At 36.4% G+C, this 19,494-nt stretch overlaps 1 protein-coding gene across 9 annotated transcripts in view; it reads right to left on the bottom strand.

The window, feature by feature from the left end:
* The window catches only part of TCF12 (transcription factor 12), a 160,850-nt gene that overhangs the window by 60,502 nt on the left and 80,854 nt on the right, over positions 1-19,494 (bottom strand). For all 9 annotated transcript variants that reach the window (XM_050713089.1, XM_035554210.2, XM_035554204.2 and 6 more), the window contains one exon: positions 9,002-9,066. In XM_050713089.1, coding sequence (XP_050569046.1) covers positions 9,002-9,066 — 65 coding nt within the window. The remainder of the gene's footprint in view (positions 1-9,001; positions 9,067-19,494) is intronic.

Genomic DNA, 19,494 nt, shown 5'->3' with positions numbered 1-19,494 from the left:
GTTCCTTCGAGGGGATGTCTTCCCTGATTAACTTCAGGTGGTCACCTCTAGCTCTGGAAAAAGAAATTACATTTGTGTCCAGTACATTTTTTAGGTTCTGCCTACAAGCAGGCTCCCTATCTGCTGAGAGGCAGGAAATATTTTCCCAGTAGCACAAGAAATAATTCAGTTCTAATAAATCATAATCAAGCGAAAATTAATATCACTTGATTTTACTTGAGAAGTAAAATGGAGCAAAATTAAACTCACAATTGGACATCCTACCTGCCCTTAAACATATATATCCCATCTCATATCCTTTTAAGTCAGCATCAGCTAGCAGAACCCAGAGCTGCTGCTTCAGTTAACATTGCATCTGCCTTTCCTTCAGAAGCCACGTTTCTAGGAAACTGACAGTTCAGCTGTAAAAATCTGTTTGGGGGAGACACTTGATATCAAAGGGGTCAGAGAGGAGGAGATTAAAAGGAGAAAATATACAAAATAAAAACAGTTTGTCAGCTTTAAAGTTATTTTGGTGTTAAAAAAACCCACAACACTAACTTTTTTTTTTCAATGCTTCCATAACTCTGTATTACTTGGATCTAAACAGACATTATGGTCTCTAAATTGTTCCTTAAACCATGTGAGGTAAAAAGAAAAGTAACTAGCATTACTACTTGTAGTCTTGTAAGGCCCCACAAATAAGAAAGATCCAGATCATCACGTACTTCCCTGCCTCTCAGGAAGATCCATCTAAAGCAGCTTCAAACACACTGCCAACAGTGAGTAGGAAGAGCTTTCTTATGGCTGTTACATATATGCTGATTTAAAAAAAAAAAAAAAAAAAAAAAAAGACTAAAAGCATTTGGTATACATAGCTGATGCAATTTGACATCTTTCATTAGCACTAAATTCTAATTTATTTTTAATTATGAAATGGTAGCCCCTCTGCAGCACCTGTGCTTTCTCATTACCTTAAAGTGTGTATATTGTCTTATTATAAACACTCACACTGATATGTATATTCGATATATTTTTTTCAATATCTAATAAAAACAACTAGTAACTCATTCTACCAGTAGCTATTTCAAAATTTGGAAGTAAAAAAAAACAGCAAAAAACACAAGGGATCTGATACACACAACGTGCTTAACATTCTTCAGAGAGGATTATTCATATTCTAGCATCCCTTTTCCTAGAATATTATTTTCCTTTACGTTCTACTGCCTAGGTGTGTTCTAAATATGCCTAATTTTCTTATTCCTGAGACAGTTATTTAAATTTGTATTAATTTAAACCCTTTAATTTAGTTCACATATATATATATATATATATATATATATAAATCTTTTCAATAACACTACAGCACCATAGGAGCAGATGGTGCAGCCTCAACACAGAGTAACCATCTGATTATTTCTCTCAAGAAAGCTGAAGAGGGACGGAAGTGTTACAGACAAGCAATTAAAAAAAGTTTCAGGATATGAAGAGAGTTCCTGCAGAAAGAAATGAAAACTCCTGAAACTCTGTTAGTGTGCATGAGAAGACAGTGCTTGCATATGCAAACTTAAGACATGCATCAGGTTACCAAGAAGAAACTAAGAAGCACTCACTAGGACAATGAAGATACACCTAACCTATTTGTTCTGCACACTTGTCCATTACTTGTCATCTTCTAACAAGATAGCCAGCATTCAGTATTCCTTAACAAATAATGCCAAGGTGAAGCATGTTAGCGGTCTGGTACAACAACCCTTGTATTAGAGTAATGAATTGTTAGAAACTTGGCAAACAAAATTCAGAAGCAATTGCAAAGAGAGACAGTCACACTGCTATTTGAGAGCTACACCTGCAGATGCAGAAAGATTTGTTTGGAGACCATCATACATATGTGAAGAACACACATTTTAAACTGTGATTTGCTCCAAACACATTTTTCTTCCTTGACTCACGCATTTTAAGTAACATCTCAGCCATCAGATACCACTAAAACGCTGTTCTATCCCACTATTCACAATCACTCACTTCTTTCACTCTTGCTCATTCCAAGTTTTGTTCTTGCACAATGTGTATTTCAAATTTCATTTTTCATAAAGTTCATTTTTCCATTTTTGTCAGTAAACCTGATTTTTGACTCACATATATTCACTCTGAACTTCTAATACACACATTTTTGTCTTGTTCTTCCAGATGTTCCATGCTACCCGACGCTTTACTAAAAAAGTTTAATCATCTGCATTTTACTATATACATGTCTTATAATTACGTACTTCATGAATATATTAAAAGCACTTCTCAGTTTGTGCTGGTCACAATTCTATTCATTTTCTTTAAGCAGCAAGTTAGCATCTACATCCTTCTATAGATACTTGCTTTCACTCTTGCTTGCATATTCCTCACCACTTCATCAGTAACACAAATTGGCTTTTCTGCCTACACACATTAGGGAGAGCTCTTACATTCTCTCCAAACAACTTACATTTCCCATCACAATAACTAGGCAGTGAGTGGCAATGCTGGAAAACTTTCAGTATACAACTTACTTTCACAGTCACAATTTACATCACACAGGCTCTCCAGTTTGTGACTTATGCACAGCTTTGCTCAATGGTACTTCTTCCCATTAACTAGATTTTTTACTTTCAAATAATAGTAATACAACAGCTTACATCATCTAGGGATTTAAAATTAAATATTCACGTACCAAAGGCAATCACAGGTGATGCGGAAAGAACATGAGAACATCACATTCTCAGATAGTCTTTTATTCTTTAAGTTTTCTCATTTTTATTGTGGTTGAAATTCCTCTCTACATTAATTTTGCCTTGACAGTAATATTACTTTCTGGAGTTGCTCAACTTTTATAACACTTCCTTCTCATGCAAGATAGCTGTTGGAGTGTCCTGTGAGACACTACTTTGTGCAGCACTATAGCAATACAATGTTTGTATTACTCTTGCTTGTATTGCTCTTCAGGCATGTATTCTGCTCAAATGGCTTTCAACTCTTTAAATTTGAAAGAGGCAAATTACTTTCTATGCAAATGCAAAGTAACATATACTTGCAAACATTACTTTTGCCAAAGTGATCCGTTAAATTGTCCAAAAATAGGTGTTAAAGGCATTTTTTGATTTATTTCAAGGTTCTTGTAGTGCATTTGGTAAGAACCATCATAACTGTGTTTGGTTTTTTTTTTTGGTACAAAACTAAAACTACCTTTTTGGTGTGTGAAGGATGTTAAATACCATAAACTTCCAATCATGAAAAACTACATTTGTTCTTTAATACATTGCTAAAACTTGCAGACAAGATGCAAACCTCTTAAAGTCTCATTGAATTGTGAAGAAAGTTATTCTTAAATGAACACAGAAAGGTCATGAATTTTTGTAAAAACAAAACAACCCCAAAACCGCCAACAGTATGAATTGCCATTGCTCAGCCCTACACCATATTAAATTCTGTAATGCTTTACAGCACAAGTGAGTCAGGCATATATAAATTTAGCTCTGAGTGGTATCCAGATGACGAGAATGTTTCTATGTTGAATCATAGCAAAGGTGAAAGATGGATACGTTTGTTTCAAGTCAGCTTGCAATGATACAATAAGCCAACTTCTTCGCCAAGGTACTACTCAAGTAACAGCATATATTTAATTCTATTTATGAAACACAAAACATGCTCTAAAGATGCACAAAGACTACTATATCTCTCGATATTCTATTGAAGCATATATTTTGCTCCTGATATACAAGAAAGTGGGAAATCCTGAAAAGCAGTCTGAAATAGTCGTATTATGTTTACTTGAAATATATTCCCATAAGGAACACCAAATATGGTGATAATGTGCATAAAAAGTTACTGTCATCCTGCAAAATTCAGGCTAATTTAATAATGCTTGATGTGCCTTACATCATGTTCCAATGATGCAATAATACGCTGCTAAATGAGTCACCTCGCATTAGCTTCACAAAAATAGCAGAGATGATGGCTACTGAAGGGAAAATGGTGTAGCAATATTACTGGAAACATTGATGGATCATCTTTCTACTTTTTTTTTTTTATTCATGCAAAAACAAAGATTCTAAAGCAGCCATATTTATTACCAATAGACACAAAACTTATAATAATAGTAAGAGCCAGAAATGAGTTAAAAAGCTATCTGCTACTACTGAATTAAATACATATATAACACACACTGTAACATAAATACTTCATATACTCTTCACATAGTACTCTATATTTCACATTGCATGAAATATATGGTAGTGTATGTGTATTTCATACGCTATAGAGCTGTACACATTTCATGCAGTATTATGTATATAATTTTACATATATTAAGTGAAATGTATTTAAGACAAATATAATCCACAACTCCTTCCGGCAGTAACGTAATTTACAGGTTTATTGTAAATTAAGTTTTCTAAATGAGTTTTGTAACATTTGAAGTGTCCTATCATCATATAAAATATACACACTACTGTAAATCTGTCTATGAAAAAGATACACTTCAAACAAAAACAGGAGCCCTCATGGGCTCCTAACATCCACCATATTTAGCATTCAATTTTCTCTCGCGTTGGATACTATGTGGACTTGAAATTACCATGAAGGGATTGAAAATGTGTTATTTCCGCATGTCCAAAAATATATAATGTCTACTTTTTATGCATGATTTTTTAGAATTAAAATAGAACATTAAGGGGAAGTCACAAACAATTTACTATCTTCAGCCTAGTGATGCCCATCTCCTTACACCTCCTCTACAGTCAGTGGCGAGAGACTGACCCATAAGGCACAGAAGACCAGCCACTGCTGGGTTAAAGGAGTCTGTCTGCCAATTTGGCTGGGAACTTCGAGACATCAGGCTCATCAGGATGGTTTGTTACTGTGGTCTTCACAAAAGCTATCAGAGAAGTTAGTCTAACAGTTATACAAGTATTCCACGTTTACATCATTTTCATTTAAAATATTACGCAGATTCTTGGCATCCTTACAGATCAGAGCTGTCAAAGCAAAGTGCAACGACAGCTGGATAACTTTTGGATGATACCGTAAACAGTCATGCATTCAAGATCTAAAGTCTAATCTCATTCCTTTTACATAAGCTACAGTGTTCAGTATTATAATTACATAGCAAAGAAAACCCTCTTTATAAAAGAAGTTTTCTGAAAAGTTAATCTATAACCAGTTTAACATTTGTTAAAGGATGCCCCTCGCAAATCTTCAATTATACAGCCAGCAGAAATGGTGGAATTACACGCAAAAACCACTAACAAGCCTCCAGCCTCCAATTCAGACACAAATATAGATGTTGCATCAAGTCACAATGCACACACTTCATTCTGACAGCAAAACATGGCCTTTATATTTCTTCTAAAAGCTGCCAATTCTTGGTGCAAGTACAAATTTTTAACCTCCATCTAAACAATGTGTGTGTAAGTCTTAATTCATCATGTTACCCATCCGTTTAATGTGCACATACTCTATGAATCATTAGAAGGAAACCAAACAAAAGTAGTACTAGTTGGAAAGGTGCAGGATGTAGGGATGACCTGGCAGAAGGAGAGAGTATGCAGTAAGGTACAAATGAAGCCAAACAAAAAAGAGGATTCAGAACCTGACGGCAAAGCCCCAGACAAGCACAAGTTTTAATGTAACACAGACATACACCATTAACCATTAAAAACACTAAATTGCATAAACATAGCTTAAGACAAATAAAACTCCTTATTCTACAGTGTTATTTGCGTGAATGGGTCCAGTGTAAAATGCTATCCAGGGATGTTTCTTTTTCACTTGTTTAAAACACCTGATGGAAATATGTTTTGCAAGTACATATTTCCTGTCTGATAAAATATTTTTCAGTTAGCCATATTCACATCCTTGCTACTGTTATAACAGTAGCACCGTTATTTGGCAGTAGAAGTTCTATGAAAAAATTTCTATATATTTGATTTCACACTAAAACTTCTGGAAGTGCCTAAGTTGTTTAGATTTCTAAGCTACACTGAAAACTGATCAAACTTAAGCTCCTACCACCAAAATATTGAAAAACCAATCAACTTTCTTGTTGAGATAATACATACATACATACAAAAAAACAGAAATCCCACCACTTCCTAGTTAGCAAATGATTTCAAGCAGCCAAATATGACTGGTAAGATCAAATTAAACTAATTTTAAATTGAATTAAAATTTAATCGAAAGTTAATTCCACCCACATTTCCATGATCCTAAATATAAAACCAAGTGACGTTTACCTACAGTAATATTTTCCCATATACAAAGAATGCTTAAGAATAAACTGCAGGAGCAGAAATAGTAGGGAGCATATCAAAGTACTAAACAGAAATAAAAGTGATGTTAATAGAAACAAATACATGCAAGATTTTGACTTTGAAATAACTACATGTAAAAAATATATTAAATGGTGCTAGGTATAAGCAATTAGGAGATATAAAAGCACTTTCCTCAGTGAGAAACTACACAACAGAAATTACGCTCATTACCACAAATCAAAAGAGAATTTTATGCAAAGTTAACATAAACCTGCTTTGCAATACAGAACATGAACTTAATGAAGGAGTAATGTGGAAATGAGCTTGCTTCCAAACTAATGTCAAGTTTATAATATTACATTTAAGAATAGTACACATGGAGTTATTTGAACAACGCTAATAACATTAATACAGTATTTCACTGTCTAGATTGGCAATAATGTAATGTCCTTAACTCATACTGAAAGAGCTACACTGCTTTTTGTGACTTCTTGATACTGAAAGCTCACCTGTACAGTTGCAAAGGGGTCTTGGTTTGTCAGAGCTACAAAGGCTGTGAAGATAATCATTCCTTAATAGGGGAAGCTATGTCAGGACCTGCATTACCACATGGTGCTGCCCATTCACACTTCCCAAACTATCAGTGGAAAGACTTGAAAACAAAATGGCAAACTCAAATCCTGTTTCATCTTCCAGAAGAATGATGTTATTGAAAATATCAGTTGATGACTTAGAGTCAGAAGAAAGTTTTCTTAATTTAAAAAACATATCAAAATCACAAAACGTTATTACATTGGATAGCTTAATTGTTAAAAATTGAAAGCCCAACAGTTTTCCTTAAAAGATGCACACCAGCTCCGGTAGGAGTAACACAGCTCCCTAGTGAACTATATTCAGTGATTGTGTTTTCTGAGAAACAAAAAGATGAAAAACTAAGCCATCCAGTCATTTCAGTCAGAAAGACATGGTCTATACTAGCAGCAAAAATGCGAATTGCATATTGGAAAGCCACTTCTTGCTAAGGAAAGAGTGGTTGCCTGAAAGACAAGGGGAAGAGTTGGAAGCAACACACAAGAAACCACGAATCAGAAGGAGCACTGATCCCTGGTGGACAGTGTGTAAGCTCTATCCCTCCAAAACATTCTGTTCTTATTCCTAGTCCAAGCCCATGACAAACTTCCTCTTGTCTCTTCATAAAGTGCTGGAAAACCACCAGACAAGGGTCTAACTTGTCAAGGCAGAACTGATTGTAATCCTCCACTATGTCAAAATAATTCAGGAAGAACACATTATCTGCATAATTTTATTGCCAACAGCTCCCAAATCAGTTAAATTCATGACGACAGTGGAGTCTAAAATACACTTATATTCTCCTTTTCTTGGCAGTCTGGGACAATGAGCCTGGTAGATGTGTCTAAGCTCAACTATTTCGTACTTCAAAGTCTAATGATGCAGAGAAATCTGTTCAGGTGAATTCTAAAACCAAAACAAACCAACAACAACCAAAAAAAAAAGGCAAGACAGAGATTTTCAAACTACTAATTCTGAACACCAACTTCTGGATGCACTCCCCAAGATGCTTGAAAATAATTCTCAGTAGTGACATCTTCCTCATGATTCCCACGGTTCAAGCACAAAATCTGCTCTCTCACTGCATTGCAGCAAGTATCCTGCTCGGAAGCAGACAGCAGAGGAAATAGCATGGTTTTCTGACTCTCCTCTTGTCTGCTCCCCACAGGTCCATGTAACTGAAATAGGAACTCTTTCTATTACTCTTTGGATATGGAAATGGAAGTGTATATGAAAGTGTCTAGTCTCTACTGTATCAGTAGATTTATCATTCACAGGTGAGAAATATCTTTTTATTCAGAAAAATAATTAATAGTAGTAATACAAACTGAAATTAAAATGAAACACGAACAATTATTCAAAAATAGTCAACTTAATGACATTCCCCCCCCTCGAGATAGGTAAAGAAATAAAAGCAAAAAATTTAAAAAAAAAATTAAAAAAAATAAATAATAATATAAAAATTAAAAATATTAAAAATAAATTAAAAAAAAACACAGTAAGTCTCTCTTATGCAACTGATTTGTTGTCCCTCCTGGCAAAATGGTAGTCTTTGCAGCTTACTCCTGTATCCAAAGAGAGCTTACAGATAAGCCTCTGTCAGAGAGGCCACCAAAAAAGACAGGCTCCTGTTAGACATTTCCATCAGACAACACATTTGGAAGCATCTCCTGAACTCCTCAGATTTACAAATGCATTCATATTAAAATAAGTCTAATTCTTATATCTACCCTATAAACAATTCCTTGTTTCAACAAGAAAGACTTGTTGAATTAATATCATTAGTACATTACTGACTTGATCATGACAAGACACAGTGCCAATTCTTCTCTTTGAGATGAATTATCTCTACCATCACCATGTTCTGACACTATGGTGTTAAGAATCAGGAGAGCAACAGCTGATAAAAACACTGTCACTTCCAAAAATCTCTCTTATTGAAAAAAAAAAAAAAAAAAAAAGGATTTCACTCTCACGGATACAGAAATAGTTATACTTTCACACAGCAAGACAATCTCCTATAGGTGGATGCATATATGTATAAGATAATTTGACAACACAGAACCCAGAAAATTCATTCTGCAATTCATGGAACATGTTCTTGCTTATGTCTGGTAATCTGAATTTTAATTTAAACGATTCCATTTGCTTTCAATCATCACCATACTTACTTGACAGCCTGGTAACCCCGTATCTCTACCATACAGTGGAAATGGACCTCTATCTGAGGCTTTTCCTATAAAAGAAAGACATTTGAAATTAGAATCCTTTTAAAGTTGGTTGTGCATACATATATGCAATTCAGTATAAATGTATATTCTAGAAAATCTGCTAGTATCATAGTAATTTTACAAAAATTATGTTACATGAATACGAGTAGGCTTCTAGATCTGTGCTTATCACAAACAGCACTACTGTAGTAGACTACATACCAGATTCCATTTCTTACATAGCCAATCAGTAAGAACAAACTACCGCCATCTTTTTGTTGTTGTTAAGATACCCCATCACTATGTTGAAATAATAAGGGCAAAGGCTCAATACAACTTGACTTCCAATATCAATGAGCAAAGGTTGAAACACTTTTAGACATTTCTCCTTCCTCCATGAAACTAACACATAGCCAGTATCATCTTAGGCAATTAATATCCTAAGCAATAAAATTAAAAAAAAAAAAATACATAGCCACAAGAACAAGGAACAAAACCAAATTCAGAATGAAAATCACGTTAAACTTAAACCATGGTTGAATCATTGAGCTCTCAATACTCATACCCCTTAAATCCTCGAAAATCTCATCATATGTAAAAGAAATTCGTAGCTGTCCTCAGATGTTGCTAGATTATAAAACATCAGTAATATGTTTGCCAATTTCGAAAAACTACTTAGTGCTGTACTTGTTGGTTCGGCCACCAAACTGAAATGTCTGTATATTAAACTACAGTGTGAAAGCTCTCCAGTAGAGCTCACAAGTTTATCAATCTTCACTTTTTTTTTTTTAAACTCTCCACTCAATCATGTCAAGAAATCAGGCAGTCATCAAACATGCATGTAACAGAAAATACCAACTGCATATAACGTCCTCAATCATGACACTGAACCTACGAACCACCCCCCCCCCGAGTCTTACCCAAAGGTAAGCATTTAATAAACCATGCTACCTATCTATTCAAAACTGCAAAAATATTTGAAAGATTTGAAAATGAATGCCATCTTAGCCAACAAGGAATTCCCTTTTCCTGGATATGTATGGCTATGTATGCTGCCCAGTCCTCCTAAGAAGAGCAAGCAACCTTTCTTATACACGTCCACTGAAGTGATAAATAGCTCTGTCCTAGTGCATTTGCACTTCTAGAACAGGGCCTCATTTTCTTTTCCCGATTTTCTATCTTACTGCCAAAAATTCCTGTCACTTCATAAGTGGTAATGCTAAAGTTTACTGTTTACTTAAAAATGTTTACTGTTCACTTAAAAAGTACAGCTTGGGTAAGTGGAGAGTTACAGTGAACTTGGCACCCTTAGAGCAACATCTCTGCAAGACTCTGATCTTGCTAACTACAGGTAGCCCGGTCAACAATAGCTTGCTCGAAAAAACGGCATTACTGCTGTAACAAAGGGAAGAAAAAAGTGAACATTTTTCTGCTGAAGCGATTTGCCTCTAACAACCACCGGGCACCAAGCAAATAAAATATCTAGCATGCAAAATTATATCAGTAGCATGAATCATGCTGTTCATATTAACCAAACTCAGCATTTTCTTTCCAGAAAATGAGAATCTTATATCACATGATAAACAACTTCAACTGAAGTATGCAGTATTCCAGGCAGGTTTTAAAGCAAGTATTTGTACAAGAGTCAATTACAGAGATTAGAAAAAAATGATTTAAATTATCATTTGTGTAACAAGACAGGAATTGCTAGGTAAGAACACACAAAATCATGTTATTTAAATTTTACCACTTTACAAGTTTGGTAGCTCCATTATAAAGAAAGAAGCTGACTGTAATATCCCTATCTATGATCAACTTGGTTCTAAGAAATAATCCAGAGATGTCAAGGCTCCCAGATGCTGCGCTGCCTAAATATTTATCAAGAATTACTGCTAGAGCAAGTTAACATTTAACCTGTGCTCCAACAGCTAACCTTTTCAATTATTAGTTTGGAAAGCAACCTAGGATCAAGTACAAGACTGCATCCCAAACACATGCCCAGTACAAGCACTCAGGTACAACTCCAGCCTGCAGCAGTTCTGTGCCATCATTGCAGAAGCAAAAATCTATGCCCTTCTTACAAAGCAGCATTGCTTCGCTTGTCGTCAGGTTACATACACGTGGGCTCTATATGCCAGAGTTTTGCTTTCCATCCAGATTTGAATGATAGAGACACTGTTGAGTTGTCTGTATGTATAACCAACTCAAAATAATTGAGTTGGTTATATATACAAATCTTAAACCGCCCAGGTCAGCTCACAAGGCATTTGACTCTTTCAGTAACTTGGTGTCAGTTTGCCTTTTTATTTTTTTCTAGTAAATTTCTTGCTTTTTCAACAACCCAAACTTCCATGATCTAATTGCTACCTAACAGGCTTACAGACCAGGAACTACAGATTTAAAAGAAACTAAACCAAGAAAATCCCACTAAGTATTATAACCACACATATCTCCTAACGTCATCAACTTAAAACCGTGACACATTCGGTACCAATTCCAACATTAATAGGCATTTAGTAAATAATTGTTTTCCTCCTGCAATTGCTTGTTTAAATATGATATGCTCACAACTTCATACAGCTTTTGAATACTGCACAAGGAACTGCAGTCCATCATAAATCTATCTGTGTAACAGCTGTGCAGCCTAAATACTCTTAACACCGAATGAACTGAAACAGCAAGATGCAAAGTGACAGTCAACTGCAGACAGCACTACATTAACTCAGCTGAGGGCTGCTCCAAGTGAATGTGCTATAAATGCCTGCCAGTAGTAAAACGGCATTCACCCACTGTTTCTAGATAATGCTTGGTTTACGAGAGGATGACAGAACATAACTCTGCAAAAAATTACTTCCATTCCCACAGAATTAACCCTTTAGAGACTACAGATCTGTGTATTTCAAAAGAATGTATTTGCTCAGCAGCATGTAAAGTGCCAACGTTTTTTAAATGAAGCAACGTCTGTCATCCAGTATGAAATGAATGCCACAGTGACCACAGCTGGCAGCTGCTCCATTTGTCAGGCAAGAAGCACGTCTACCCACCTTGTACAGAGAATAAGTTTTCGGTGATTTTTGAAACACATTTTAAATCACGCTTCTTAATCATTTCATCGCTGATAACACTTAACTGGTCACAGCAGACAGCCTGTCCCAAAGCCACTTTCTAACAGAACATTCTCAATACCTCAGAGAATCCCCCCCTATCTGGAACACTGTTTTTGTTTCTGCACTGAAGTATTTCATACAAACACATGCCTGCACATCTCAGGTCTATGTTGACAACAGCTTCCTGGTTGCAAGGATAAAGAAAAGGACAGCTTTTGAAACGCCCAAAAGAATTTCATCGTTATCATTCACTACCTTGAATTTTAAAAGATTCCGACATGGCTAAAATGTTACCAAATTGGTGTTGGTAGATTCAGAGAGAAATCCATTTTTACAGTACTTTCTCCCACCTCCCTGCCCAGTAACTAAGTGTCTTTGTTACCCACAGAATTAACACATTCAAATCATTTTTTGTATTCAGATCCACAACAAGCAAGAAATTGCAGGAACTATACTGGCAGGTGCATATGGATGATGTAAGAAAAATGTTCAACACAATATTTAAATACAGTTTCCACACTTAATATTATTCCCAACTCATCACAAAATGGAAATAAAGTATGAAAAATATATAGAATGCCATCCTTGCTGCTTACAGAATAGATACAGTTTTTAAATTTTATTTTTATTTTTTTAGCATTAAATAAGATTCTGACTCAAGAATTATTTCAGTAAGGTGAAAAAATTTAAATTTGATTTAAAAAAAAAAACACACAAAAACAGCCCCACTCCTAAAGTTTTGTTTCCTGCCTTCTTCTTACAGGTAAGAATGACACTTGCAGCCAAAAATTACTACTACATATCTAGACATTTCCCCCAGCACTGGGGGAATTATTTCTTCATTTTCCACAGGCCTCCTCATCCTTAGAGGATTTCACACTTCTAATATCTATATTCCATCTTCAATCTCTTTCCTAATATTTTAAAAGTACACATTACATATACGTACACAAAGATTACAAGCTTTTTTTCCTTACAATGCTTGTGACCAAAGCTCACAGAAATGAAACATATCTAAAGCAACACAATTTGAAGACAGTGCTTGCAACAAATGACCTCCTATTCTCGTCACAACAATTTGTTCAAGTATTATTGGCTCACGTGTGCCAAGCACACTGCTGGCGACACTGAAGATGTTTAACAAGCCAGTGCCAACAAGTGCAGCTGCTGGACTTGCAGCACCCTCCTCCTGTTCATCCCAAGCCAAATTACTCACTCGGCTATGAACAATGAAGCAGCAACACAGAAAAATGCCAAGTGCTAGTGAGATTAGTGATAAACTACAGGATCCCTGCAGAGGTCAGTGATTAGCAGGTCCCCGCTTGTAATCACTTTCCTAACCCAGCCTTTATCTCATCACACGCTCCATCTTAACTCAGTCTTCTTGTGACTGGAAGCAACTTCCCAATCAATAATCCTTGAACTCTTGGCAAACACATCCACACTGTCTTACCTCTTAATAAAGTAAACCTACAAAACATCAATTGCCTGAAAAATTTCAAACTTTGTATTGGGAGTTAAGATTAATAAGCCTTTCATATGTAACAAAATCACTTCACTGGAAAATCTCATAATAAAGTAGCAGATTAGAGGAAAAGTACAAACATTTTTAAGCAGGAATGCCATGCCAAAGTGATGATTAGCACTGCAGTCTATACAGGTAATCATAAGACTGGTGGTCTACATGGTTTAGAACAATGGATAAGCAAATTGCATGCTTATCAGACTGTAACTAGGGGAAAAATATGTTTTAGATTTTTTCCCCTTTTTCTCCTTACACTGTAACGTCTTCTGAAACCAAGTTTCCCAGAAGGGAGGTGATAGGGTTAAGCAAAGCTTGTTTTTAATACTACAGATTTGCCCCTTACTTCTTTCTTTGCTCGAAATTTTAAAGGACCATGATCCTACAGAACAACTGTAATACTCCACAAGAAGTGAAAGATTATGATTTGCAATGAGATTTATTAAATTGACATGCCCAGCCTCAGATCCGCCAGAAGTTTCCTGTGATTCTCCATGGCATACATTTTCTTTTGTAAGACAGCTTTATACTTGTATTATGCAGTTCTATTACTATCTTGTCTTATTTGGAGCAAATATTTTGATACCTTCCATGATGCAAAGTATGGAGAATCTGAAGCTGGAGTTACCTGGAGTCAACTTCCCATTATAACAGCTGTAATTCAGGAACAACGCTTTAGATAGCAAAAACTAAATTACTGCTTTCATAGACATTTGGAATGGACCATCTGGAAAAAAAAAAGCATTTTTTTCATTGTGCTTTCCAAGGCTTAGGAAAGTTTACAAGTTTTTATACTTACAATTGTGAGGGCAGTTGCAGATGTCTTTCACTGTAAGAACTGTACTGATGGAACTGACCAGGCAGTAAGTCTGGGTACTTGAGACATTAAGCACAGAAACCAAGGGATTTCTCACAACTTCTTTAATGCAATAATTTAAAGAGAAATAATGTCAGTGTGTGAAGTGGCATTAAAGAACCTGCTGCACAAAGACATGCCTTTGACACTTTCATCCCATTGATTTGTAAGTACTTCTAAGAAAAGATGGAATATTTTGTCAGTTTGAAAAGCACTGCACAGATCTTATGCTACAAAAACTATTTATTAACGCTCATATGTACTTCAAATACACAAGACCTAAAGGCGGACTAAATCACACACGGTATTCAGACTGACCCTGTGAACTAGTAATTCATATGCTCGTGTCAAAGTGAGAATGTTTGTCCCATCAGTGGCTTATGTATGAAGGCTCCTTCCTCAGCACTACTCCTATCCCTCCACTCATGAGGCTGACACTGTGCTAAACAACAAATCAAATCTTTGCAATGCTGTAAGGGACTGAAGTCTGGCAAGAAGATACACAAGAGTAACTGAAAACAAGGGGGAAAAGAGGGAGTATAAACCTCTTAAACGAAGAAAGAGCTTTCTTCTTCTCCCCTGAGCATGTGTGCTATCTGTGAACAAAATAATTCTTGAATAGCTGTTCAACATTATCTACTTTCAATTCTCCACGACTAGACCTACCCTAAGCCTTATCTTAAATAATGTTACCGCTCTATTAACCTGTAAATATGCTATTCATAGACATATCATCCAGTGGGAGAAACACACTAACGATTACTACGCTAAAATTTTACTCAAAATGAAGGAAATCGGGAACGTACGACACCCAGACCACCATAACTGAATGGTGTATGCGTGTGAATACACATACGTTCCACAGAAGTGACAGGAAGGTGTTTTGTACCCACCTCATCTGCCACCCCATGTATTCTAGAATATCCAAACATCTGCATGCTGTCTACTGAAGTATTTCTCCCTTTGCCATCTTCCTCATCTCATTCCTAAGGAATTGATTTAAAGTTTTCAGGCACCTAACAAAGTTACCACCTACAGCTAACTTGAAAAGCACTCCCTTCTCTGCTGGTATGGAATTTGTCCCAGATCTAAGGACAAAACTTACTCAGCTTCCATCAGTGACTTTGAACATCAGGCAGGTTCTTAAGTCTAAAGTGAAAAGGACTTAAAAAACATTTTTTTTTTCTAAATTGGAAATTAACAGAGAACCCACACTTCACAACAGAATGCTACACCTGTTTTTGATTAAAAGACTTTGGTGACACTACATGCTATGAATTGCTAAATTTCTTTTTTTTTTTTTAACGTAAGAGTTACTCCTGGAGGTATCTACAGCTCCTCTCACATCCAAGATCTATTCATTCTCATTAAACTTGACAAATTGGCTTTGTCAACAAAGAGTCTTTCTCTCCCCCCATTCTCTCTCCATAAACACATGCACAAATACAGTAAGCATTTATAACTGTCTTCCATATGACAAGGGGCAAACACATACAGTAGCATACTGTTGTACAAAAGTTTTGAAAGTACTTATTTGGATGACTTGCTCAACTTATCAATGCTTCACCCATCACAAGCAATAAATCCAATCCAAGCACAGAAACTGAGGTTTATAAATTGGGTATTCCTAGATCGTGGTCTCCAGATTAACAGTAGCTGCTGGATTGTAAAACAAAACACACACAAAAAAATGCACAACAAAGAAGAGCAGAAAAACAACAACAAACAAAGCACCCATGCTAAAATAGCATGCAGTTTTCTTAAGAAATTCAACTCTTCCCCCAGTACTACTATTTCACAAGAAAAGTTCTTCAGGCACCACAAAGCAAATTATCTGTTAAAACAGGAGGAGCAAAGACTGTTTGAAATCATATCAAACAGTTGAAGGAAAACATGTGCTCACTGTTTATTCTGGGAGGTGAGACAAGTAGCACTCTTGATAGAGAAAGAAAAAAACATTTCCATAAGATATCATAACAGTCATGGGAATGTGACTGAAGAAATGTTAACAATAAAATCCCAGATCCAGACATAGCCAAGGTGAAAGCAAGTCCCATATTTAAAAACACCAAGGAACATGGTGTGCTGCTCAAAGTACTAAAGAATAAAACTTCATACATAGCAGATTTTTGTAAAGTACCTGACTTGATACACTAAAATATTTTTACCAAAAAAAAATAAAAAAGAATGACTCAATAAAGACATTATTCTTTTAAAATAATAATACATTAAGGGATTAACAGTCAGGCACCAGACAAGGCTTTAGAATACAATTGTGAACAGAGAACCATCACTAAATATTTCTCAGTGACTTAAGCATGACTCAAAACTTGTGGTGATATTTCGGGGCTGTGTGTCAGGGCATGTGTGCATTGTTGGTTTTTTTTGGTTTGTTTGTTTTGTTTATCTTGATGATTTAAATGAGTTCCTGTAAATTCAGAGGTGGTTGGCAGATTAAAACAACTGAAGACTGATACAGTGTTCTGAACTGCATTTTAGGAAGCAAGGTGCCTTTCTATTCAGCCAAGTGCAAAAAGACACGCACAGGACAGAGCCATGGGCCTACAGCCTCGTGTTTTCTCGCTAGATTTACCTTGGGGAGGAGGGTGCCTGCATGAAGTTGCCATGTTCCAGCATTTCCCTAACGCTTCCTGTTGTCAAACCTCAGAAGCCTTCAACAAGCATACTAGCTTTCACAAATCCCACGGGGAGTCTGCCCAGGCATTGAACAGGAAAGCTCAAATGGTTAACTTGGGGTTAGGAACATGTGGTAATGGTATCTTTAAGCAGGGCTTGCTTCACCTGCGTAAGGAACGGTATCAGAGAGACCTGATGGCAACAGCCTCCGTACCTAACCAGGAGCTTACAAGACAGGCAGACAGCTCCTTCACTGAGGTACAGTGGTGGGAGATCAAGAAAACCCACACAAATGAAAACAAGGAGCAGTTCAGACTTGCTATAAACTCAGAGGTGCTGTGCATAGTCCACCCTTACAGAATTTCAAGGCATGACTGAAAAAAGTCCTGAAGAACCTGATCTGACCTCAAACTTGACCGTGCTTTAAGCAGGACAAGGATCTGGAGCCCTGCTGAGACCCCTTTCAATCCGAATGATTCTGTGATTTTATGATTGCTGTGATCACCTTCTCTTAAAACAATAAAAAGCAAAGAAGTCAGCAAGAAGGATTCCCACTGGCTTCACTAGACATTGAAATGGGCCTTGCAATGACGCATCCGTTTTGTAAGTGATCTCGTCCACCCTGTAACCCTTGATTCTGAAATCCTGCAACGGGCAAATCCTTCCAATTTCCTTTCACTCAAGTCAAATTTCTTCTGCTCCTCCAATTCCTTTTCTCAGCTCCGCCCCGACAATGACTTTATACTTCTGTTCCTGTATTATTTTCTCTTTACCTCAAATCCTGTACTTAATTTTTCCTCAACAATACAATGTAAGAAAACCAAGCGAATTTTAAGATTTCCAATTGAACTGAATTAATTCCCTTACTTCATTACACCATATAACTTGCTCATACTGACTCTGCAAACGCAGTCGTGGATTAAACCAGACTTGTGTATTAAACCATACCAACTTGCAGCTCCATGTTCCTTTTCTGCCTTGAGAGCTCTCGAATATCCATTCTCTGCAGCAAGTTTGGTCATTTCTGCTATGCTGTGTGGAACAGCAAATGACACTGAATAATGACCTAAACTATTCTGCTCAGAGCAAGCCATCTGAAAAAGAAAGGCAACAGACAGGACTAGAACTGTTACTGATATATGTAGGCCTCTCCATTTTTAGATTAAAAATTGCACAGTAAAACAGACTGAGAGGCATTCCATGCTACAACTATATTTTAAAACTCTCACTACTTCTACATTAATTTAATTCACATGTGTATTCTAATACAAAACCAAAGTAGTACTGAGGTCATTTAAATGGTTGCACTTTTACTTTTAGGGTTATATTCACAAAGTCTATTTTAAGAACTGCTTTGGAAGCAACTGATGTTTTATGCAGCGAACTGCTATTTTCCCAGATGAATAGAATAGCCATTCTTTAGCTCACAGTTTCCATGACACTAAAAACAAAACACTCATCGGCACCAACTTTGTGTTTGACGGTAAACGCAGCTGCAGCTCACAACAGCTCACAGTGTACCTCAACCCGCCTCTAGTGAACAGAGGCACCGTATTTCCCCAACGCAATTTCATTGTTTTACAGACAAGGCCTTTCTTGCCAAACTCAAACATTTCAAACCCTGCTGGTATTCTGTCTCGAAATGACGAGTTATTCAGTTCTGTGAGTAGTGATACTAATGTGAAGTTTTCCAAATTGCTGAACAAAGTATATAACCAGAATCAAAAACTTGGGTAACAGGCACTGTTGCCCCTAATGTAATGAAGGAATTTTTAGCCTAAGAATGACAAAATTCCCACTACTGCAATTCAAATTCACTTGTTTCAAGTGAAATGCTGAATAAAAATATTGAGGGGACCATTCTAAATCTGGTAAATGGAACAAGTCACCTGGCAGTTCAGCAACTGGGAACAGAACTCAGCCTTCAGTCCTGCTGCTTTCCCCTACAGGAGCTCTGAAGTGCACACACATCTTCAGAATGAAGGATACCATGAGGAGACAGTCTGCTTCTTTGGAGAAGACTCCTATTAGCTAAAAATCTAATCCTACTCCACATCATACAGCTCTTCATCTGCTGTAGATTTAGCTTAAGTACATTGTGACTCATCTTTTCACACCATGTAGCACAAACCTTGACTCAATCACAGTTGTTTGATTCTAAAAACCATGTTGAAAACAGGAGCTAAACAATTCTCCATATTTATTACAAGTATTTTTAGGCACCAATTCAGTAAAGCAATTAAGCACTTACGTACTTACAAATATATGAATGAACTAAATTCAGCAGGGACAGCTCACATCATTTAAACTATCCACTTCTGAGAATATTGGT

Source organism: Cygnus atratus, chromosome 11 (genome assembly GCF_013377495.2).
Source record: "Cygnus atratus isolate AKBS03 ecotype Queensland, Australia chromosome 11, CAtr_DNAZoo_HiC_assembly, whole genome shotgun sequence".
Classification (NCBI taxonomy): domain Eukaryota; kingdom Metazoa; phylum Chordata; class Aves; order Anseriformes; family Anatidae; genus Cygnus; species Cygnus atratus.
Note: the sequence above shows the minus strand (reverse complement) of the source record. Positions and strands in the feature narration are given on the sequence as shown.